Source organism: Phoenix dactylifera, chromosome 1, assembly GCF_009389715.1.
Source record: "Phoenix dactylifera cultivar Barhee BC4 chromosome 1, palm_55x_up_171113_PBpolish2nd_filt_p, whole genome shotgun sequence".
Classification (NCBI taxonomy): Eukaryota; Viridiplantae; Streptophyta; class Magnoliopsida; order Arecales; family Arecaceae; genus Phoenix; species Phoenix dactylifera.
In genome coordinates this window covers 33,571,653-33,596,201 of record NC_052392.1, presented here as the reverse complement: position 1 = coordinate 33,596,201, position 24,549 = coordinate 33,571,653, and the positions used below count along the sequence as shown (strand labels likewise).

The following is a 24,549-nucleotide window of genomic DNA, read 5'->3' as shown; positions in this document are numbered from 1 at the left end:
GTAAATAACTACAACCAAATAGGATTTTGGGAAGCATATTTTTAGTAAGGTTTCTTAATTTTTCCCACTAATTATTTTTTATTAAAAATTGTTAAATATCACTAATTTTTGATAAAAGCTAATATACTCTTTTTTCCAAATTGTTAATAAATCTCTTATTTAATATTGTATTAAATAAGAAACTTATTAATAAATTGATAAGAAATATATTATCTTATTAAATCATATTAAATAAATATTTCTTTTGGTAGTATCACTAAATTAGTCTAAAAATTAATGATATTATTAATAACCATATTTTCTTAATGTATCTTGATATTATTGAAAAATATATTTTACTAGAGTTGCACCCTGCCATATCCTGCACTATTCATTATATTACACTTATATTTTTTTATTTTTTATTGTATCTTAATGATCATATTCTTATTCGAAATTGAAACTACAACCACTAATAATCTTGCGATATGGCATTTACATATATTTTATTATTTATATGCAAGTTGGATATTAATATTATAATTTTATAATAATATATTATCTTACTATGTCGATAATATTGATGACACATATACTATTAGAATTTTGAATATTGATAGAATATCATAATAATAATATCAAAATTTATTTTTAAAAATAATTAGGCTTTTATATCTGTTATATTCTATTCTATTTTAGTTATCTATTCGATTATGTCTATTTTATATTGCATTTTAAGAGTAGTTGAAAAAAGAAGAAAAAATTGCAACTAGCATATCGTAGGGGTTATAAGCTGGTATATATCAAAAATGGAGGCTTGGCCAGTGTCGAGCTATTCATTCGCCATATGGACATTTGCATTAATGTTATTATTAATATGGATCTTTATTTTGGATAATAAATAGGCACTTTCTTCTAATATATATATATATATATATATATATATATATATGTTGGGCCAGAGTTGGTCATTTTTTAATTATTTTAGGCCCAGGGATTTTAGAATGGGCCAATAATTTTGCCAAGGCCCATCCCATAGGCTAAATTTTGGGCTGGGCGGGCCACCGAGCCCTTAGTCAGCTTTATCTTCAATGGAGATGGGCATGATTTGGGATGGCAGCATTGTCACCAAATTTCTTATAGTAGCAAAAAAGAATTTAAAGTGGAATTTCTAATCTAGTTCCAATGCAGAACATTAAATTATATCTTCATATCGCAATAATGTATATAGGGCTGGAAATGGGCCGTGTGAGGCCAGGCCATGCCCCTTCCCAAACCTAGCACAAACAATTTTTGGGCTTTGGGCTGGGCTTAGATCCAAACTTTTAGTTAATCAGGCCCAAGCCTATTCCGAACCAGATAACCGTTGGGCCGAAAATAGATTTGGCCTTTTTATGATTGAACCCTATCCAACTCAGCCAGGGTCACGCGCTTTTTATTCATCTTTACTTCATTTAATTTTGTACATGTGGTGCTTGCTTATGATCTTCAATTAAGTTGTTGAAATGAGGCGTAAACACAATGAAAAAAAAATAATGGATGTTTGATATACCCAATGTTTGCGGCTGTGGATGAATGGATCCATTGATGTTTCATTGGCTGTATATATTGGGCACTCGATCCGGTCATTTTATGTTATTATTGTTCAAAAGTAAGAGTAGAATTTTCTTTGTGAATTCTTGTTTGTAAACACATGTAGACTTATCCTGATCCAGACTTAATGTAGATCCAAATATTTTGGTTTAGGTCCGGGTTATATATGACTTCGGCCTGAGTGGAATGGCTTGTTGGGTCTAACATATTTTTGATGAACCTTATCCAACGCCACACAATCATCTAGTGGGTTGGGTCCCGCCCTAGTGTCAAGACCCAAAGCCAAAACCTGGTCAGGTCGGGGTCAAGCATGCTCCGGTCTTGTGAGACCCGGTCCCCGTCTAATTTTCATCCGTTTCCCTCGCGTTCACAGCAATATATGTGGCCTCTTTGGGCCCCTTTTTCCCCTTACCCGTTCCAAAGCGGTCCTAATCTTCTTCCCTCCTTCGCCTAGGGTTTCTCTCGCTCTCATGGGGAGGTACAGGAGCCCGAGTCGGAGCTATAGCCCACGGCGAGCGAGCCGGAGCCCTCCCCGCCGGAAGCGATACGACGACCCCCGCGACCGGTACCGCGGCGGCCGGGGCTACAGGGACCGCGGCCGCCCCTCTGCGCCCTCCGGCCTCCTCGTCCGAAACATCGCCCTTGACGCAAGGTATTTTTGCCCTCTCTGTCTGTTCTTCTAGGGTTAGGGATTTTCCCCCCATATTCCATACGCTTTCTGCCTGACACCTCTCCCCCCAGGGTTAGGGTCTTATCAAAGTTCTCTTCTTTTACTGTCATAAATCGTGATTCGTTTAATTGATTTGATAAGTAATTCTTTTCTTTAATTATGCGATGATTCTTCGGATCAATTTCATCATATGTTGGGTGTTAGGGTGAGTGTCTTAATAATTGCTGGTTTATGCTTTGTTTCAATGTCTCGTGCGTTTGTCTGGCTTTTGTTTATGGGAGTTTTTTTTTGGCAAAGAGTGCGTAAAGAACGTGTATCGATTATCCAATAGAATATGATCCGTACTTAGAGTTTGAATTTTGAAAGCTACGACTTTCGAGACTGGAGAGAGAAAACAGAGAGGTAGAGTCACAAAACCATATATTATTAATGCGTAATTAGCCTCCAGAAGATGAAAACTACAGCTCAAATGTGTTCTTCCCTGAGTTTTTTCTTTGATGAATTGGGTTAGCGTCATCAAAAGTCTAAATTTTGCAATCTCATGATCTTCTTTTTTATATAAAATTTGGCACCACCAATTAGGATCATATTTGATTTTGCTTTAAAGATAACTGTTTTTCTAATTAACTGTATCTTTGGCATTTAATTAAGACAGGTGCGAGCATGTAAATAGTTGTCAGGAAGAGTTGAATAGGGTTGTTGCTTACTGCTAATTGTGTATGCCTGTGCATTTTCATATTGAGTGATGAGATTTTCATTAAAATGAAGCAAATAGTGTATTATGAATGTCTCTCTGCAGGAGTGCTCAATTAATTTTATTCATATCTTGCTGTCAATGTTGGTTGCTGTCAAAGAAAACAGCTGTGACTTTTCAAAACAAGAAACATTTATGGTAATGCTAGAAATTCTTGGCTATTAGTCAAATGAACTTATAGGTTTTTTTTAAAAAATTATGTGTGCCATGTAAAGGTAGGAAGTCTAAGAAGGTCTCCATAATGGTCCTGCTTCCAAACTGGATTTTTACTCTGGGTGCCGCCCAAAGTTTTCTGCTACAGTAGATGCTGGTTGTAGGTTAGGTGATAGGTGATTGGGTTAGCATCTGCTTCTTTCGATCTTTCCGTTAGTGCCAAAAGAAATCACTTTCCTAATCAGAGGCATTATTTACAAGGAATTAAGGTACTGCCTAGCATCTTCTCTTTTTTTGCCAATTTATATTGTCATGTTTTATTGGTGCCTTCTCAAAATCAGATTCATTCTCTCACTTTAAGGGGAAGTAGAGGTCTCATTATTAGCTCAAGTGAATCTTATTGTCATGGAGGATGAAATTTTGGAGTGTCCTTTTTCGTTTATTTCATCTTCTAAATAGAAACAGAATATGGGTGCATTGATGTTTCTTGAAAGAAGTCATCTTATGACTTTTAAAGTGAAAAATATCCTTTTATGAAAATACAATTGTTTAGTAATAATGTCATTTGAGAAGTGCTTATCAAAAAAACACAAGTCAAAAATTGTCATTTAGGAGAAGCTAGAAAAGTAGCTTATGGCTTCTACTCTTGTGATCTAACTCTTTGTATTTTAAATGGAGTATTGCTATTGATCACCCTTCAGATCGCTGCTCAGGTCATTGGGCTAACAGGGCGTTGCAGTTGGGGATTGGTTTGGTACACAGGCGGGTTAGTGTTGTTAGTCAGGCCCCGCTTGCTGCTCAGCCATTCACCGACTTCCACATTGGACTAGTGAACTGGCTGGTGATCTGGCAAAAGATCTTTAATATTTTCTTTTTAACTCATCTGTAGAAGCACAATTTTCATATTTTCCTTGTTTCATTGAAAGCATTTTTAGGTTTAGTAAGATATGAAGTTTACCTAAATCTAATCTAGATTAAGCCCAAACCTAAATTAACCTGAAGATAACCCAAGTTTGACAAGTTCTGCAATTTGCGAATATGAGACACCAAATGCATGAAGTTCTTTATATTTTCATAACTTATAATGAAGTACTTCTGGAGAATGGCTTTTTAAAAGAGACATTGCTGAACATGCTCTTCAGACTTAAATCAGTTATCCTATAAAAGGGAAAACTTTGGATTTCATTGCACCGTACATTGATTTAGTAGTAAAAACTTTGTCATGTGGAATTTCGGGTTCACTTGAATTTGTTTTGCTTTCAATGTTGTAATTTCTCACTTATTGCTTTTCACTATATTAATGGAAAATTTTGTTTCCTTTTTTGCATGGTTGAAAAACTATTCTTGTCTTCAGTGTCCTCTTTATGGCCGATTCTTAGGGGGTAAGAAACTTAGTTGGGAATCTGTATTTTTCTGAGAAAGTGTTTCCCACATTTAGAGAGGAATAATTTACCCATGTTCTTTTTTGCATTGGAAAGTGGCTCCGGAATATGTTACCCATGTTATTTTGCATTACTGCTTTTCTAGGTAAGTTGCTAATATCTATCCTTATTTTCCATAATACCCTTTGTCTATATATATATATTATATATTTAAAATAATATATAAATATTATTAGACATTATTATTATAATATATTATTTTATTATAGTATATGATAAGAATATTATATATATTATGCATATATAATATATATAATATTATATTATATTACCATATATAATATATATAATTTTAGTTATATATTATATGTAATTTTATGTTATATATTATATATAATATTATGTTATATATTGTATATAATATTATATAACATAATATAATATATATTATACATAGAATATTGTATATAATATATATTATATATAATATACATATTATATTATATTATATTATATTATCATATAATAATAACATAACATAATTTTAGGGTTTGGGGTATTTTAGGAACAAAATAAAAAGGTTATTTTACTTTAAGAAAAATAACTTACCTCCCAAGTGGGTAAGCCTTTTCGCCCATTTCATGGATAAATGCTGTCCATGGGAAAATAACTTAGCAACGTAGAGTAGCATGAGAACATGGGTAAGTCGGTCAATGAGAAAGTTGACCAACTTTCTCAATGATATTTACCCACCAAAGAATGGGCCCTTAGCATTTTTACTATGCTAGTGGAGAAAAAGGAAAAGCTATGATGAATTTTTATCACTAGGAGAAAGCAAAGTTAGTTTTATTACATTCAAGAATTAGTGTTGGACCCTTCATCTTCAACCTCCATAAATTCTGATACAACCTAGATCCCCGTACAATCAGCTGAATTATGGATTTTATCCTTGTAATTGTTATTTCTCAAGTTATTTGAATTTTGGCTGCATTTGCAAACAAGCTTCTATATATAGCAATATTTACAAAACTGTAGTCTATTTGCAATTTGCTGTAATTGGTTTGTCTTTAGTGATTCATTCAGTTGTCTGGCACTTCACCATTCTAGTTAATCAAGTTTGATGCACAATATATCCTTATGGTATCAATTAAAAGAAATGTCAATTACAAAATGTTTCAACTAGAACATGTCTTGCTGCAACATCTGTACTATTTTAGATGGCATTCTGCTTTTATTAAACTATTTAACTTTTTAAGTCTTCTTGTTGAAGTCCATGTCAATTTAAAGCTTACTAATTTTAAAATGAAAATTATGATTTGAGAGTGGTGAATATTCTGTTCTCTGTTAGTTTCTGTTATTTTTGTCACTGGTTGCTGTTTCACATCCAGCTTATCTTTAATATATTAATGCGATTTTGTTTTAATTTCTATATGTAGGCCGGAGGATCTACGCATTCCATTTGAACGGTTTGGCCCTGTGAAGGATGTATACCTTCCAAAGAATTATTACACTGGGTATGCATTGTTTTTGTTTACACTGATAATCTTTTCTGCTGCTACAAGTCCGAAAGTTTGATCTGGTTATTATCTTGATTTTATTCAGTTATTTATCCAGTTCATTCATTGCTTACTATAGAAATATTCGAGGGCCTGTTTGGTATTCTTGTTTTTTTTTTCTGATTTTGTTTCCCTACTATTAAGTGTAATATAGATGGGGATTGATGTTGGAGATGACATTTGCGTGGAACTTCTGCCAGTCCCTTGCTTTTATTTTCACTTTTTTTTGAAAGTAATGAATCTTTGATGCCAAAATTTCTTAAAAGTTTTTTCAAAGAATTTAAAAAAGGGTTTCATCTTACATTCTTGTTCAGTCTAGTTCAATTATCTTGTTGGATTTTTTTTGAAAACATAAACAGAAAATAAAAGCAGTACAAAATGGGCCCTGAGTATTTCAGTTGTAAATCACATTCTCTATGTTCTGTCAATGGCCAATTCCATATGCTTGATATCCTATCTTGTTCATGGCAACCATTACATGTGGCTTTTAGCAATCATATCCTTCGGGTTTTTACATTCTAATCAAGAAGACTGCAAGGCTCTCTATGTTGTAGTTTTTCTGGCCTGCACGGTGATGCTCTTTGCTTTAGGTGTCATGATGGTTCTCTTAGGAAATTCTGTCATGTTTTTAATTAGAACTAGTCATCCGGACATATGATGCACATTGAAAAAGAGCTAATAAAAATAGAATATGATTGGAAATTGTTAAATTAAATTAAGCATAAATAGATACAAGATAAAAAGTCTAAGATATAAGATTATAAATAATAATTAGGGCACATGAAATGTACATATCCAAAAAACTAATAAACAGAATAAGGATAATTCCTTGAATTATTGCAAATGAGCGTAAATAGAAATAGATAAATTGATGCACAAGAGAGGGGGTAGGAAGGGGAAGGGGGGGAGGAGAGATGTTGAGGGAGGCAATGTCATTTTTCCCCGAACGTAAATTTGGTTGAGGAAGGAGAGAGAGAGAGAGATGGGCAGGAAAGATTTTTTTTGAAAGACTCCAATTAAGTCTCTATCTGATAAGCACTCTTAGATGAAGATAAATAATTTAAAACTAATTTAGTTTTGAAGTGTACATGTAAGAAAGAAATATTTGGGAACCCAAGTTGTATTTCCTCTCAATGATTACTAGGGTATTTTGGCTGCAAAATTTGATATACAGAATCCATCAGAGATAGTCCAAGATTTGAAAGTCCTTTTTTTTTACATAAGTACAGAATCTATAGATATTTGGTTTTGAGTTACTGGAATTCGAACATATAATTACTTCATGATTGATTTTTTCTTCACAAGTTTTATAGAATTCAGTCAAACAAAATAAAGTACAGAGCATGAGATTGAACAACAAAACAGTGACTTCATCCAGGCAGTTAAAGGAAATATTAACAGGTGGGTCATAGGAAAAGACTATATCATTGCTAACTGCATGGTAGCTAACCTAGCAAATGTATATTTCCCAAAACAACAAGCTGAGGTTGTCCTCAAACTCTTTTAATGCCAGGAAAGTGTTGTCAGAAAAATAGACTACATGAATACTGATTGTCTATTTTTTTGGACTAACTATATTAATTAAAAACTTCTACTGTATGTCAATTAATCCTTCACTCTTTGAAAAAGAAAAGCAGAATATCGAATCTCTGTAGAATATAGCTTCTTGTATTCATATCCCTTGGGTGGGATAATCCCAAGTTAGCATCATATCCTAGATAGATAAACAAACTGAAGTTATGTTCATAGGGTTAATGAGTTATAAAACTCTTCTAGGGACAATTTATACATTGTTAAGAGTACAAAAGAAATGTGCCACTACAATCTATTAGTTATATATTTCTTTTGTACTCTTAACAATTTATACATTGTTAAGAGTACAAAAGAAATGTGCCACTACAATCTATTAGTTATATATTTATACGCAAACATCTCCGCCCCTACCCACCTTGCTTCTCATAATATGATGAGGGTGGAGCGTTAAGGAAGTAAAAAATCCAATAATTTGGCATGCCTTCTAGCTTGAGATGCCCTATCTAGTCTGTTGAGGAGAGAGGAAGGAAGAAAAGCCTTTCTACATTGTGATGTGCTAGCAAAATTGTGCTTGACTAACTTAAATATGTTGAAGATTTTGTTTTTCTTTTCTTTCTAGAATTTTCCTTTGGTGTGTAATGTGACAACTTTGCTTGTTACTGCATTTCATGTCTCAATTCAATATATCCAGAGATTCTATTACTAAGTAAATCAAGGTCACCGAGTCCGGTAGGCGTATCGGTCGCCTACCGGACCCGTACGGTTCCGATTCGTTCCGGAACCGGCCGGTACGAACCGGCCAGCTTTTCTCCACTAGAGCCGGGGAAGAAGAAGAGGAGAGAGAGTGCAGGGACGAGAGGGAGGGAGAAAACCTGTGGCCGCTATCAGAGAGCTGCGGAGGGGTGGCGCAGGCTGGGGGGGCGGCACCCCATTTGCCGACTTTACTTAAAATCTCCAAATTAAAAAGCCGTGGCTGCGCCCTCCGCCGTGCCCTCGCGGGTTCCCTTGCCCCCCGCGGGCTCTGCCGCCCCCCGGTCTTCGCTGCCCCTCCGCGGCTCTGATGGCGACCACAGGTTTTCTCCCTTCCTTTCTTCCCCGCGCTCTCTCTCCTTCTCTTCGTCTTCTTCGTCTTCGGCACAGAATCGACCCGTACCGATTTTCACTGCTCCGGCGTACCGGTTACAGGCCGGACCGGTTCGAACCGGCCGGTACGGTTTGGTTCGTCAGACCTTGAAGTAAATACTTTTACTGTAACTGCTCTTCCATCAATCTAAACTCATTAGGTTTTCATGAGCCAGCTTTTACATTAGTTGCAGTTGAAAGCATGGACTGCCGAATTGGGCCGAATCGCCCGAGGTCGGCTTGCAATTTGCCCGGTTCGGCCTATTGCAAGCCGACCCGGTAGGAAACCGTGTCGATTCGGCATTTGCATTTGGTTCGGCCTGTACCAAGCTGATCCAGTGAAAAATCGGGTTGATTCGGCATTTGCTTTTGGTTTTAGTTCCGACTGGATTGAAAGCATGGATTGCCAAACCTGGCTGAATCGCCCAGTTCGGCCTGTGCCGAGTCGACTTAGTGGGAAATCGGGTCGATTTGGCATTTGCATTCGGTTCTAGCCCGAAATTGGTCTCGAACCGACCGGAATGGGCCCGGAACCGATTCGAATTGGACGTTACTGGTGCCAACTGGCCTGAAACCGGTCAGAACTGTTTAGAACTGGCTGTTTCCGTTCAAACTCGGTGCAAACTGGCCGGTTCTAGGCATGAACTGCCAAATCAAGTGCAGCAAACAGTGGAGACAGCCCAAACCATCACTTGGTATATTTATAACCATACGTGGGTTCTTTCATTGATGAGGAGGTATGCAGAAAGCGTGAGAGCAGGAGTCACAGTTTACTACCAACTACGTTGCAATTGATAGTCTTTTTGAGAAGAAAGCAGTCGTACGTTAGATGTTTATCAGTTCCGAGTGGCAAGAAAGTAGATATACGAAGGCCAACACTGAAGAGAGTATTGTCGAGGACTTGGTGACGAGGCAGACATTCTGACAGTGGGCCACTGCAATGTTGAAGGCTATCAGGCCATTGTATGAAGTACTTTGGTTTGTGGGCAACGATAGGTACTCTTAGATGGGCTTTCTGTATCATAGATGAAAAGGGCAACATGATCTGATGCATGTCCAAGAGTACATCGACATCATTGAGCAGTGAGGGGACTACCAGATGGGTAGATTTGCATTTAACAGATAAGCAAGAATATTAAAATTAGACTGCTTCTGTACTTGTACAATTTTACTAAGATAACAACGAACTCTATCTGCACCATACTATCTAAACCCTCAGTTTCAGTCCATCATAGCTGGAATCGATATGTATGATGAACTTCTGGCCGTCCGTATAATGTAATTTACAAGATGGAGCCTGATCCATAAGTCGCGATTCTATGCGTAGAAAAGGTAAGTTAAGTGACATGTGTAAGTTAACTGGTATTCTTTATTAGCAACATAGTATGAGACAATTCTTTTTCACAGATCAAAATATTTAGAGAAGACATCGACAGCTTTGGAGTTTTAGCAGCTGTCGTAAGTAAAAAAAGTATGAATTCTGGTATATTGCAAATCAAGAGGACATTTACTTAGCATTAGATGGTTATTAATATAGTATTATCTTATATGTAATTTTCGTCAATGTTTTTGTAGCTGAATGATGGATTTATTTTGGATTGTCCGCGAAAAATCTTAAGCAATTAGCTATCCGGATTTTCTTTCAGACAAACTTCTCGAGTGGCTATGAGCGCAACTGGTCTACCTTTGCCCTCATCCACAAGTAGAGAAACCGTTTGACACAGAAGCGCCTCAACGATCTTGTATATATGTTCACTATAATCGGAGGTTGAGGCTGAAGTGCATTGAGCATGAAGTGAAGCTAAAGTACATAGATCCGATCCATAGTGTTTCGTTGATGATGAGAATGATCCTATGATCGAATGGCTTGTAGGCCAGCAGCAGGAGCCCGTAGCTTTTTGAGCGAGAATCGCCTACACGACTGGCCAGTCTTGTAGCTCGTGAGGCTAGGGTCGATGCAGGGCAATGGGCTGAGAGTAATATTCTATGCATCTTTTCGGCTGATCAGCCATAGCTATAGGAGAACCGGTCACCACATGACTCCTTGTCCAAGACATCCTCTCAGAGATATGATTGAGAGATATTTAGATGAGGCCACTATGCTATCCGGTCGACTCGGTCAGGAGGGCGATATATATCCTCCTAGCATAGCCAGAGGGGCACGAAGGGTGAGAAGGCAGCTGTTCAGCATACTAAAAAAACAAAAGGCACCTGCAATCGCAATGGAGTGTTGAGGAGTCAGTTCGCTGAGATTCAGAAACTAGGAGCAGTGGCTTTGGTGGTCATAGATCTGCTAGTCAGAAAAAAAGTGGAGGACAGAAGATCACCGTTTATGAGACAATCGCAGGATGGTTTTCGATTCACCGGTGAGTCTCAGTTTATGCATGCTACATAGGATAGGGACCACGGTGCACTATATGGTAGAGCTCGCGATGATACAATTGCATATAGGAGACAGGCTCTTCGAGGTCATCAGGAGGACACGATGCAGCTGCAGATGATCTCGCACGTGGAGTAGAATCCATAGACGTATTAGATTGTGAGTCGTATGCTGGATTCTATTCTTCGTAGCCACATGCAGTCTATGACCCATACGAATGCGAATATGGATATGGTGCGTTTGAGGCATCTTTCGGTGGCTACTATTTTATGTAGCCCGGGGCATCTTACGTGTTGGATTTTGTTGCCGGCTTATTTAGATGGGCTCCTTCACGGCCGTTTTATTAGCTAGTTTATCAGCTAGAGGACGTCTCTGAGAGCCAGAGCTTTAGCAAGAGATCTGAGAGTGCCTATAATTCGGAGCACGTTTCTTATGGAATGAACATACAAGACTACAAAGCCGCTTGGTTAGAGGGGTGGGTTGATATGCCTTCTGACTATACTGATGATCTGGATATCTATGAGAGGCATTACTACTTGATCCGATTTTAGATATCGGTATGTAGGTTGTACTTTTAATGTATGTAATTGATTGTATTATTTTATAATTTTTACGTTATTAGATTTGAGGATATTTTATATTGTTTCTTGTAGTATGCAACATCTCACTAATCATTTTATGATATGTATCATTTTAAAACAATAAGATGCATTATTTAGGTTAAACCCGGATCATATAAACATAAAAAGAATCAAAAAACATCAAATTAGATTTAAAATCATTGAAGAAGTTCAAAAAGAGTGATGACCAATTAAATTAACTTGAAAACTCCACAAAAAAAAATTGAGCATGCCAATACAGAATCGACACACCCTAATCGTACTGTGTCGGCACGGTTCCGAGTTTGGTACCGTACGAAACCGTCTGCCGACCAGTACGAGTCTCGGTACTGGTTCAATATAGTGTCGTTATAAAAACATTCAATAACTATGAAATGATCCAAATTTTAAAGACTTGATGATCATGACTACTATATATTCTTCTTGCATGGCTAATATTTGATAGCTGGAATAAGTTTGTGATGTATGATCAATTCTTTTTTATGTGGTTATTCATGTCCAAGGGCTGAAAGATCACAAGTTGTGTTTCTTTTGGTCAGGCTGGATATATACTCTTTTGTGTTGGGTTTGGTTTTTTCCTCTGTTGTTGGGGGGTGGGCAGTGTACCATGTCAACATTTGGCATGTATTGATGAAGAAAGACGAGGTAAATTGCTGAAAAGTACAAAATTGATGCTCCATGATATGCCACAATAGCCTTTTTCTCTTTCTGATCTATTATCTAGATTATATTTAATTGTTTTCTAGTGAGTATACAACTTGTACTGAAGAATGAAGATGGCTTTGGCTCATGGAAACAAATGTATCATACTAAAACAGCAAAGAGGCAAGTTGATTTCTGATAAAGAAATAGTAAACACGTGTCTGGCCAAAGCACATTCTGATAAAGGAAATTTTTTGCAAACTAACTTGAATTGGTGCAAAATTAAGCCAAACAACAATCTACCAAAAAACCAAAAGACAATAAAATAAACTAAAAAATAATGGTTTTGATTGGGGCAAGGAGAGATAGGAAGTTGGAACCCGCTTGAATAATTGCATTTATGTCTGCTTTGCATAGTTTTAATTTGTTTTGGCTTGTACCATAGCCTATGACTGTAATATGCTATGATAAGGCTGATATGGGTGAGTACATAAAGCTACTGGCAGAAACTAATACATTTACCTTGCGTCATGCCATGAACATGCAGTAATATATGTGCATTCCAGATGAATTGACACTTATATTCATATCATGAGTTCAATGTGAATTTATTCTGTCGTGGAGTGCATGATCGCTCATATACAGTGGCCACTTCCATGGAAACTAAATTTTGGATTTATGTGAACTTATTGGTTGCTTATATATATTGTGTCCGCTTACAATAAGTTAGTTTTTTGATGTTATTTCCATACTTGTAATGGTTGAAATATGTGATTGCACAGTTTGAGGATCTTGATGATTTACTCTTCTGGAGACAATTCTTGCAGGGAGCCACGGGGCTTTGGGTTTGTGAAGTTTCGTTATGCTGAAGATGCAGCAGCAGCCAAGCAGCAGATGAATCATCAGATTATAGGCGGACGTGAGATTTCAATCGTTTTTGCTGAAGAAAATAGAAAAACTCCACAAGAAATGCGCACGAGTGCAAGGATAAGGTGTTCTCTTTTTCCCGTTTCATGACATCATTGTTTTTGATTCAACAAGGTTTCATATCTGTTGAGTGAGTTTTTGATTAACTATAAATTTTTCTTGATATCTTGATTGTGCAGTGAAAGATACGTGGGAGGCAGCTACAGAAGGCGATCTCCACCTAGATCTCCCAGGCATCGATACCGTTGTCAGTATTTGAGGGCTTCAGATTATTTAGCACTGTTACCACAAATATCCACCTATATTTTATTGTTTGTTTTTGTGCATTTAGCTTAATTGTAATTCCTAATTTTGCCAACTGATTTATACTTCTTTCTTGGATATATGTTTATTTAATCTTTTTCCTTGGCAGCATATTCACGCTCCCCCTCTCCTCCCAGGCGTGACTCAAGGTTTGAATTTATGTTCTGTTTGTATTTGATTTGTCATCCAGGTTTTGAGTGGATGTTTGTTTATACTCCACATATAGTAATCAATGTTGTAATTTCTTTTTTGTTTTTATTTTTTATTGCTAGTGCTGTTGCATGTCTCTTGCTACTTTCTTGGTATTGCTTGAGGTTAAACTTGGGAGCTACATACTCTTTGAATTGCTTTGTTACTTAGAATTTTATATTTTGTTGATTTATAACTTATACTTCAAGTTGCTATTCAGTGTCTAGTGCAGGTTCTCTGATGTCTATGCCTGCAAGATTCTCATTTTTGTCCTATTCTTGTTCTTATTAGTTCTGATAGCTTTGCACAAAATCATAATGCTGAGCCATTAATGAAGTTTAGTTATTTTTATGCAAGTGAAAGACAGGTAGTCTTATGCTTTAATTGCTCCTTCAGTTGGCTAAGAACCATTTATTTCTTTTTTCCTGAGATGTAGTAAAATATGCATGCAATTATTATCTGGAATGGTTGCTTCGTACTTGCTTTAAATTGCTGTTGCATGTTGCCGGCACTTTGACCTTATCTGAATTTCGAGCCTTGCTGCTCGAGCCATGTCTTCTTTTGTTGAAGAAGCTCATTGCATTTGGCAGTGGCCACCATCATTGAAGGTATAAACAGAAGAAGCACTCCTGTGTTAGATCTTTGGCTCTGGTACCAATTGTTGTGATAATATCATCAATCAGACATTTAATATCTGGATTTTATTATCAGAGCTGATGTTATTAATGTTAATGCTGAAATTTTTGCTGGTGTGGAATTTTATTGCTTCTTGTGAGCCAGTGGATGAACCCTAAGTTAATAAAGATGGTAGAAGAACAAAGACATAGGGCGTATTAAGAAGACAAGTGGCAGAAATTGTCACTGACCATCAAATCTGAAGTCACACACTCCTGTTTTCCTTGTATGAACATTGAATATGCAAGATGGTCTCAAGGCACTTGATAGACAATATTTGAAAGAAAAACCTGGAAAAGAATTTGGAAGAAACCCGCAGGGATAGAGAACGGAAGCAGTGGAGGTGAGTGACCAACACTGCTTCCTTCTGTTTTTCTTTCTTCTTCCTTTGGTTCTTTTTGTTTCCTTTTCTCTTCTCCCTTTCATTTCCTTTTTCTTGGTTCCTCAAGAGATTTAGACATCCCTACCTTGTTTAAAGGACAAAACGGGTTGGTGGCTGATCTCATTCAATTCTTCCTGAGGAGGTCACAGGAAAAGGACTAGGGTGAGTCGAATCAATCCTTCTATATTCTAGACCCTTGATTTAAGCTAATAATCTTATCAAAAGGGCAAAATAAGATTAACGAATTCGCAGAAACCTTCTACCCTTCAAAACAGGTCAATTTGGAATTATTTTTTGGTTCTTTGCTGCCAAATTTGACCCCTTTTTGGTTCCACAAGTGTGATCCATGATCTAGATTCTATCATATTATGTTAGATTTTTGTTTCCCTAAGTGTTCTATGATGTTGTGTATCTGGTCTCCTTGCTTACATGTATCTGCACATTTATTTGGTGGCTGAGTGGACAAATATTATCAGATCTGCTGTCTCTATGGATCAAGTCATCTATTAATTGGATTACGAGGAATAACAACTAGAATTGTGCTATCTCATCTTTCATTGCATTCCACGCTATTTTCATTTTTTTTAACTTAGTCAAAGGAGTTTGGTAATTGGAGCTTTTGTATATCTGATCATCTTCTTGAACATCTTTTAAAGCTTTCTGCATACCATTTCACATATTGACATTTTGAAATCTTAGATTTAAATCTCAATTCGACCTGGATAGTGAGGCATTATAAACTCCTTCATTTCGTACATAGTACGAGTCACAAGATATGATTAAGCAAGCCTGTTTATGAATCCAAATATTTGTTGTCATGGAGCATGATAAAAAATGATTTATCATAGTTCTACCTATTTTTTGATTTATTTCCTCTGGAACAATCACCATAACGTTCTTTTAATTTTGATCTACAACATATTAGCGGCAATCATAACATTCAATATGTATTCCTGAGTAGTCTAAATTTTCAACAATTCAAGCGCTTTGTTTTGTTAAGTTTAATGCTATCATTTATCCAGATTTGTCAAGATTTGTGTTTCTTTTTGTTGTCAATATGAATAATGAAGATCAATTTTTTGTCAGAATTTGAGATAATGCAATGGATGAACCAGGGGTATTGAGTCCATGCATGGCGGATTCACAATCCTGTGCCTTGAGTTATTTGACTTTATTTGTCCCTTGCCTAGCTAAAGTGTTCTCTTTTTTTTAATGTTCATCATTATTGTATTTATTTTTCTATCTATTTGAGATCAACAAATTGGACATAGAATGCCAATAATCAAAATGTTGAAAAAGAAGTGATTGACTATGGTCGTGTTTGGTGTTGCTTGAGAAAGTCCTTTTCTAACTCTTAAAGTAAAAAGGTACTTCCTGAAAATATTGTGTTTGGTAATATCACGTGGGAAGTGTTTCAACAAGAAATCAAAAAGGTCCTTTTATAGGAACTTTGAAAAACTAGCTTCTAGATTCTTCGTTTGAGAGATTGCTTCTTGTCTTTCAAATATGGTAAGCTCTTCCACGAAAGTACTTTTACAATTGTGATTACCAAACACCAAATTCATGAAAAAGTACTTTTTATTTAACAAATCTAATAAATGTGATTTTAGAGAATGACTTCTTAAAAAGCATAAGCAACACCAAACATGTCCTATGACATGTTCGGTTAGAAAATCCTTTTGTCTTTAAATATTTCAAATGTTTTAAATTGTTAATATTTCTGATTGTTGGTGATTGAACTTAATTCTGTGTTGCTCCTCTATCCAGAACTATATGGTGCCCAATGTTAATGCTTTTCAATAATTTCTAGAACAACCTAGATTGCTGACCCGTTTAAGCTTTTGTCTAAGTCTAAATGATGATTTTGAAGAATAATTTTTTTGTAAGCATACTTCCTCTATGTAGATTTATGGTGAAGCCTAATGTAGATTTGTGATGTGTCGTGTATGGTTAGCTTCCTGAGAACTGTAAGGGAGAATTGTGGGTGTTCTTGCATATTTCATCTTCTTGCCTTCAAATCTTTATATTCTTGGGAATGGTGGGTGTTTTTCCTTCCCCTTCTCCAGTTCGTCTGCATACTTGCTTTCTTCCCTTTCTTGATATATATTTTCTTCAAAGTGTTCACAGTTTCTTTCATAATTTTCTTGTTTCATCTGCATATTCTGTTGTTCAGATCCAATATTTATTTAGGCCTATACGATTTATGTATTCAGCTTTCTTGTCCCCATGGTTGTATGTTTTGCACCTCAGTGGGTGCAGAGAAAGGGCACGACTTGGGATACTTTGCATTTTAATCCTTTTTAAAAATGAAAATTTTGGATTAACAGGAATTTCTTGGGTTAGAGTCGCCCACGGACATAATTGCACACTGAAAGTATCAGTATGATCTTCTTTCTTGTTTTTATATTATTCTTTTCAGTTTCTAATTTGTCCATGACATTCCCTTTGTTATCATCACCATCACCCAAGGCCTTCACCAACTAGGTGTCAGCCCTAAAGCAGAAGTCAAAGTTGAGATGAGTTTGTACAAGGATTGAGCAGATTGTGCAATTGACTTGTCTGATGTCAAGCTCCTAGAAACCTGTGTTAAATTCCTGGCAAGGCTAATTTAGGCAAGAGAGAGGCCTGCCATGAAACTAATGCTCCAAGTTAGTGGGTAGAGAAAACTACCTTACTGTTCATAGTTTAGGCTCATGAAACCAATGAGCAACCACCAAAATTCTACTAGCTTGAAAAGAGCCAGGAGGAGATGGTAACATCGATAAAGGGAGTTTTGTTCATCTTAAAGCACAAACAAGTGAGAAGCCAAATGAAAAACAGTCTCAAAATCTTCTAGTTCATCAAGACCTATTTTGAAAGTATTCTTTTTCATTTTTATTGCAGAACCTAGGAGTCTTGCATGGTGGGCAGCTGCGGTATGCAGATGGATAGGGATCACATGGCACATATATGGTATTCTGGTATACAGGCATATATGTGGTTAGTTTTTTCTCAAAATTTATAAACAAGTAAAATATATTAAAAATAAAAATAACAAAAATAATGGTAATATTTTTTTTGCATAAGTAGTAATATTAATAACAACAACTAACAATAAATACTTGATACTTAGTACATATTATCTAATAGCAATAGTTATAACATAATTAACATGTGAACTTTATTGATACTCCTAAGCTTCCCTACTGAAGTCCACACCAAACGTAACCATTAGCTTGAACATGCTTCATTTGCATGGGGCGACATAAAGTAGGCTACTTATGTGGCCACACAATGCTAAGCAGACTGGATATGTTGCTGCAAAATGCTAAATGGACTGCCTTTCCCGTCCATATATGGTTTGACTACATATATTAAGTGCATATTGGCAATATGGTGCTCTTAGGGGGCCCAATTCTCATGTGCAGTCACATGCACTGCATTCAAAAAATTAGTCATGCTGATGCATATCATCAAGTAAGTTCATAGATAGAAATACCCAGGCCTTCCATTCAATGGTTCTAGGTAGAAGGGACAAAAGTAGTAGACTTGCTAAAATTGTAATTTGGAAACAAGGAGTGATTCAGGAACATGAGTAATATGTGCAGTTACTGATAAACAATATGAATGACTTTTAGTGAATTTGGCTTATGAAATTTGCAGTGAGCGTTTGGAGCTGCCTAAACATTACAAGGACTAAAGGAATTGGCTCAGAAAAATGGTCTAGTAAAGGAGATTGATGTTAGTCGTTTCATCTTGAATTTGTGCCAATCATGGTCTGGCTGATTTTTAGGTGGATTTCTGTACAACTAATTAAAAAATTGGGAAGGTGATTGTTGATTCAAAATTTTTACAAAAGATGAACTAGAACTTTGAATAAAATGATTGTTCTAATTTTGAACATTAAGAAGTCTTCGGAGAAGGATCAGCTTACCAGTCTTTATTGCAAGTGTCCAAAAATCTAGTTTTTAGGAGAAAGGAGATAATCAAGGATCTGCGAAGTGTGGAACAATCTGCTTTTATTATTGAAATACAATTGTTTTAAGAGATTGTTGATACTATTGGAAAGGTCATGCCATTAAGATGTTAAATTCTGTTTGACCTTAACATGGTATAAATTTTTTATAGGATGCTCTGATGCTGCTGATTAGGTTTCTTTAGTAGAAAATTCTTGAAACTATCGGATTTCTGGAGGAATCAAACTGGCCCAATGTTTTATTCCAAACACCTTTATTTGGTTCGTGTTCATTGTATAATTAAAGAATGAAGCGAATGAAGGGACCGGGATAAGGTGTTTCATTATTTCACTTAAGATTCGTTCTGTGCCAAGAATTTCTTACTAGAGTGGTCAATAGAATTTTTCGAGAAGTTAAGGAGGTCTCTTCTTTGGAGGACTTTTGATTAATTATTTATTGTATCCTGATGATGGGCTTATGCATGCACATGGTGATAAAAATAGTGAGGAACTGGTATTCTTTTGCCAGTCATTCTAAGAATGTACTACTACTTAGCACCAAAGGGAAAAAGAATGCACTATTGCTAGGAATGCTTCTCATGTACTACTGAAGGTTATGAGAAGCGTGTTACGAAGCGATGGACATTATCATGAAAGTTAAAACTAAGCAGAATAAGATGCCATGCAGCATTAAGGTGAAAGCAAGGAAAATTAACATGAAAATATGAATAAATACCAACTTACAGACATAGAAGCGATAAGGTAATGAGACAAGAAGGCAGTGGATGTTTTGTTATGGCTTGAGTACCCTATGTATGAGACCTGACCAATATGGAAATGTCAGAATTTGTTAAATATATCTTCTTGGTTCTCTAGACTAATCTCACCAGTTTGGTCTCTGCAGTTATGGAATCTGAAGATCTATAGGGCTGTTTATGTTCAACCAGGGGCTTCCTAATAGTATCTCAGTGAAGCAAGTGCTGAGCTTGGTTGCATAATTTAGGTTGTCTATTTCAGCCTTAATACCTGACACACTTGAAACTTCTGAAGCACGAGGGTATCAATAACCACCAATTATGAAGGGCTTTAAGAGGAAAGATGGGGCTCTAAGCAATAATATAAGATCTTGACTTCTTTTTTCGCTTTTGATGGACCATGGTGAAATGGTCCCAACCTTTATTGGAGGGTTCCGATGCATAAACATATTCAAGATAAACAAGATAAAATTTCCTGAACTATCTGAAATAGGGTGGATATGAAATTTTGGAAACAAGTTGGACTATGTTTAAGCTAAATACTGGCAGAAGCAACACAAGGGCTGCTGATTTATGATCTTATCTACAGATGAATGATCATGACAATGTTACATAGGCATGATATAGGTGTTTTCATGCTCCCCAAAAACCATGCCTCTAAATATCTTCCTTAAAGAGTTCTCAAGAAAATATTCCTCAGAATTTTTTTGAATAAGAAGTGGAACTACTTATAAGGAAAATTTTCTTGAACTGTTCCAAATAATATGCAGCTCCATATGGAATATTGGAAACAAGATAGATTTCCTTGAATTTAGCCACATAGGCAGAGGCAACAGGGAGTCTGCTGCTCTTTTTTTTTTTTGGGTATAGAGGTTGCTACTTTTGTTAACTCATCTACTGATGAAGGATTATGTAAATGTCATTCTCAAAAAGAAAAATGATTATGTAAATGTATGGTCATCATGTTAGTGGGTGTGTGTTTCCCTGAACCCACTCCTTAATGTAACTTGTTTAAGTTTTTTTAAGAACAATTGAAACTACATATAAGCCTGATTCCACCCCAACCCACCATTATTTTATTTCCTGTAGTTTGATTTGTAGAGATCATATAATGGAAGCACCTATTAAGGTCAGAAGTATTTGTAAAATATCATGGCATCTCCTTTGCTTCGATGTCATTGTTGCTATTTTCCATTTTTAGGAAACTGATTCAATGTGTGGAATCAGGACTCTTTGAGATTTTTGATGGGTACATGTAATTAATTAAGGGGAACAAAGAAGATTGCCACAACCAACTTGATCATTTTATAAGGGTTATGTGGATCTAATTTGTTTGTCATGAAGTGAGGATTTATCTGCAACTGTGATTAATTTTTGTTGGGGGTGGGGAGGTGATTAATCTGCAAGAGGAGCAAAGGAGATTGTCACAACCAACATGGTCATTTTATAAGGGATATATAGGTCTAATTTGTTTGTTTTTTAAAATGAGGATTAATCTGCAATGAGGTAGGAAATTTGAAAATATTTTTTCTCATTTTGTAGTAGATCTCATTTTTTGATGCTCACTGTTCACTTCTGATGCTATCTTGAATGACTGAAGTCATGGTTTTTACTTTTTACAGTTCCCATCCATAGTTCTTTACCAGTCATATGAATACTTGTTATATTGTAGTTTATCTTTTTTTTTCTTTTCCATGGCACTAAGCTGCACATGCCTTGAGGGGTTGTACTTTTAACCCTTTTGTGTTACTCCAGATCATGATGATTATCTTTCTCTTCCTGTTGATTTACCTTTTTCTTCAATATATTAGAGTAATGTTGCATCAATTGTTCTTTAAGGAGCAAACACAGTATGGCTCTCTGTTAAGATGAGAAGAAAATATTCTTTTTGTGATTGTGCAGGCTTAGTTGTGACACTTTCTTTTCTACTGCATAAATTGGTTATTTTCATACATTCCTTTGAAAATTAAAAAATGAAAGGATTTATTAGAATATCTGATCAGTTACATGTGTGGGTATTGTTTGATATTTACTTCTTGTTCTCGCTGGATTACATCCTATGCTCCAGGGAATGTGAATGACTGGTGCTGTTGCTCATGCAGATTATTAAAGTGAAAAGAGATCCTAAAGAATCAATGGATTAGTAAAGGCTAAAGAGAAAGTGACCCAAAAGTTATTGGCTTGTTGATTACTTTATTTCAAAGCTATTCAAGAAGTTTTCATTAGTGTTCATCGTCACCAAGAGTAACCACTGAAATCATATGGTTTGTTGGATAAATTATTATCCACATTAACTTTCTATTCTCTTGCCACAAACAAAGAACTTTCTGTTTCATTTTTGCATTCTAAATATTGTTGCTTTGGTTTTGTATACTATCCAGTTAAGAAAGAATGTAGAGCTTAAAAAGCCAAAAGAGAAAGTATCATGTCTCCAGAGAATAAAGCGAAAAGAGAGTATCATGTTCTCCAGAGAATGGGAGCCCGTCAAAAGCCCTCACTGCTAGAGATAGAGCATATTCTTGATGGGGTTCATACTTTTGTTGAAAGTAACAATTATGTTGGCCTATGAAAGTTGAGGCAAAGAGCTGCGAAGTCAGCAGATGCTGTTCAACCAGCAACTACACCATTTTAGAGCTTAATTCAAACATGTTTGGACCAAAGTTTCATAATTATATTCAGAAGTTTGAAATAGTTCAGGTAAAAGTGATGTTTCCAACATTTAGATTCTAACTTAGAGAGATCTGAGAACAGTGAAGTTATCTGTACGCCCAGTTGGCATGTGGGTGCATGTCTGTTTACTAATTTGCTATTTTGAGAATCAACAAAGTCATATGTTGGCCGGTATTTATTTTTTATTGAGTTCTGAGGGAAACAATGTCTTGCCACTGCAGCTATTGTCAGCTCCCTTATCTGACATATTTTTTCTTCAAATCCATTTCCAGCATGGCCTGGTTGTAAATTTTTGTTGATTATTTGCCTCAAATATTAATGCAGGGACCGGGACAGGAGCGCACGTGATGACTATAACTCTCCTCCAAGATCAGCCTCCCCATCCCCTAGGGATGATAGGGACTACAACAGACATCATCGTTCCCCGAGTCCTGAGGATAATTGCCGAAGCCCGTCTAGGTCTCGTTCCTACAGGTGTTTGACTCTGCCTTATTATAATCATTTTCATATCCTACAGTCTTTATACTCCTAACCCTTGACATGTCAACCGTTATGCAGCCCTTGATGATGGAGTGCTGAGTTCTGTCATATGCTTCAGAATCGATAAAAAAGATGTTCTAGTTGACAGGTTATGATATAGATAGCAGGGCAGTCCTTGAACCACTGTCATGTGTTGAGGATGGGGAAATATGGTTTTCTGTTTATTGAAATCATCAACATTCCCACTGTCTTGAATTTTGGGATCAGAAATAGATGTTTGTAATGCTCTTTCGTTATGTTGCTTGCCAGGTTAATTTTGTGTTGACATAAAACTCAGTTTCATCTTTTTCATGGTTCATGGTACATGAATTTGTGGTTTCATTCCGCAAATTGATGCAGAGTGTTCCTTTTTCTTTTTCTTGTGCTTCAATGTGTTCACTGGTGGTTTGCGTGCTACTATGTGGGTATGGTATGGCATGGCGCATTTTATGTTTGGACACTTCAATCTTAGACCTCGCTGCCTTTGATTTATCTTGCTTCTCAGGTGCTGTATGCATTTGCTTTAGTGCCTTGTGTGGATGCTGTTCAAGCAACTTTTGAATGCTAAAAGCATGGATTATATGATGCTTATGGTTGCATTTTGCTTCTTTTTTCACCTTAGAAATGTATGTAACATATAAAAAAGGCTGTACTCCAAAATGAAAAAAAAAAAGCATGTTCTGATAGGGTAAGGGATTAGTTTTCTTGACAGTGAGTTGGAATTCATTCATGAGGTTTGTGGTCAAGCAGTCGCTAATGGCTACATGTAAGAAAGCTTTTTAAATCTTGGTTTTCGAGGTTGAAAGGTCCAGTGGCGTTGTTGTGCCTTATTCTATGTATCCTGTAGTGGCCCGTGCAGCCCTTAATTCAATTTGAATTGTAGCTATACTTGTTCTGGTTTTGCATACCATGTTCTTCTTGGTACATTTGTTGTGCAAGACTGTTGTGCCAAAAATCAAAAATCAAAAATCAAATCACTCTTGGAAGTTGCACAAGAGAAGGGATATATGTATACTCTTTGAAGGGACGGATAATGGATTTATTCAGACACTGGAATAACAATGTCATGACCTGCACCGTTTAGTCTTCTAGCATTTTGAACTACTTGTAGTATTTCACGGTACTGGTTGGTGGAGACGTGGTCCTTTCTGTTGGGGTCCTGAGACATTGAGGGGAAAAAGTATCAACACCCACTGGACTCGGAAAGCACCCATATGACACATAATATATCTCAAACTAGTACAATCAAACAAGTCCGCCGGCTAAAACCATGCGCCTTGATGGCACCATCCGTCCGCCAATGGTATGTTTAAAATTAGGCATCTCCGTATCACAATCACGGCACAATAACACGCACAATTTTTGGTTTTTCTGTCATGGTATGTCAGGATCTAATCTGCGCATCTATCATCTACCCGCTTGCATTTTGGAGCAGGCCTACTTTTGATTGTATTTCATGTCTCAAACCTAAACCACCCAGCTAATCTCTGCTGATAGGACCAAATTGCCCTACTTCTGAGCTGTCACTTTGCAATCAAGCCATGCTGAGTGTAAGTAGTTAGAGGTTCGGGCTTGATTTGGTTCAAAATACTCGGATTCGAAACTTGACTCATCCACCGATTTTTAATATCCAAACTTGAATTCGACTTTGATAAAAAAGAAAAAAAGCAATATTCGAAATCGATATAAATTGAGCCATACTCAAGCTTGAGTTCGAGCTTGAATTTGAACTTTGGTCAAAATTAAAACATATAGTTAAAACAAAATATAACATATATTATATTTTTAAATATTTAAATTAATAATATATA

At 36.3% G+C, this 24,549-nt stretch overlaps 1 protein-coding gene across 4 annotated transcripts; it reads left to right on the top strand.

The window, feature by feature from the left end:
• Positions 1-1,970: 1,970 nt before the first annotated feature.
• On the top strand, positions 1,971-23,117 carry LOC103710941 (serine/arginine-rich SC35-like splicing factor SCL28). Of its 4 annotated transcripts, none has more exons than XR_003386455.2 (9): positions 1,971-2,224; positions 5,968-6,045; positions 13,212-13,376; positions 13,491-13,558; positions 13,724-13,763; positions 21,652-21,793; positions 21,931-22,246; positions 22,544-22,693; positions 22,778-23,117. XR_003386455.2 is itself a non-coding variant. In XM_008796876.4 (7 exons), the coding sequence occupies exons 1-7, from the start codon at positions 2,043-2,045 to the stop codon at positions 22,782-22,784; spliced, it is 690 nt and encodes a 229-aa protein (XP_008795098.1). In that variant the 5' UTR covers positions 1,971-2,042; the 3' UTR covers positions 22,785-23,116. The 4 variants fall into 4 exon arrangements, 1 of the variants encoding a protein (XP_008795098.1); XR_604702.4 differs by having other exon boundaries at positions 21,652-21,813; XR_604701.4 differs by having other exon boundaries at positions 21,652-22,246.
• The last annotated feature ends 1,432 nt before the right edge of the window (positions 23,118-24,549 follow it).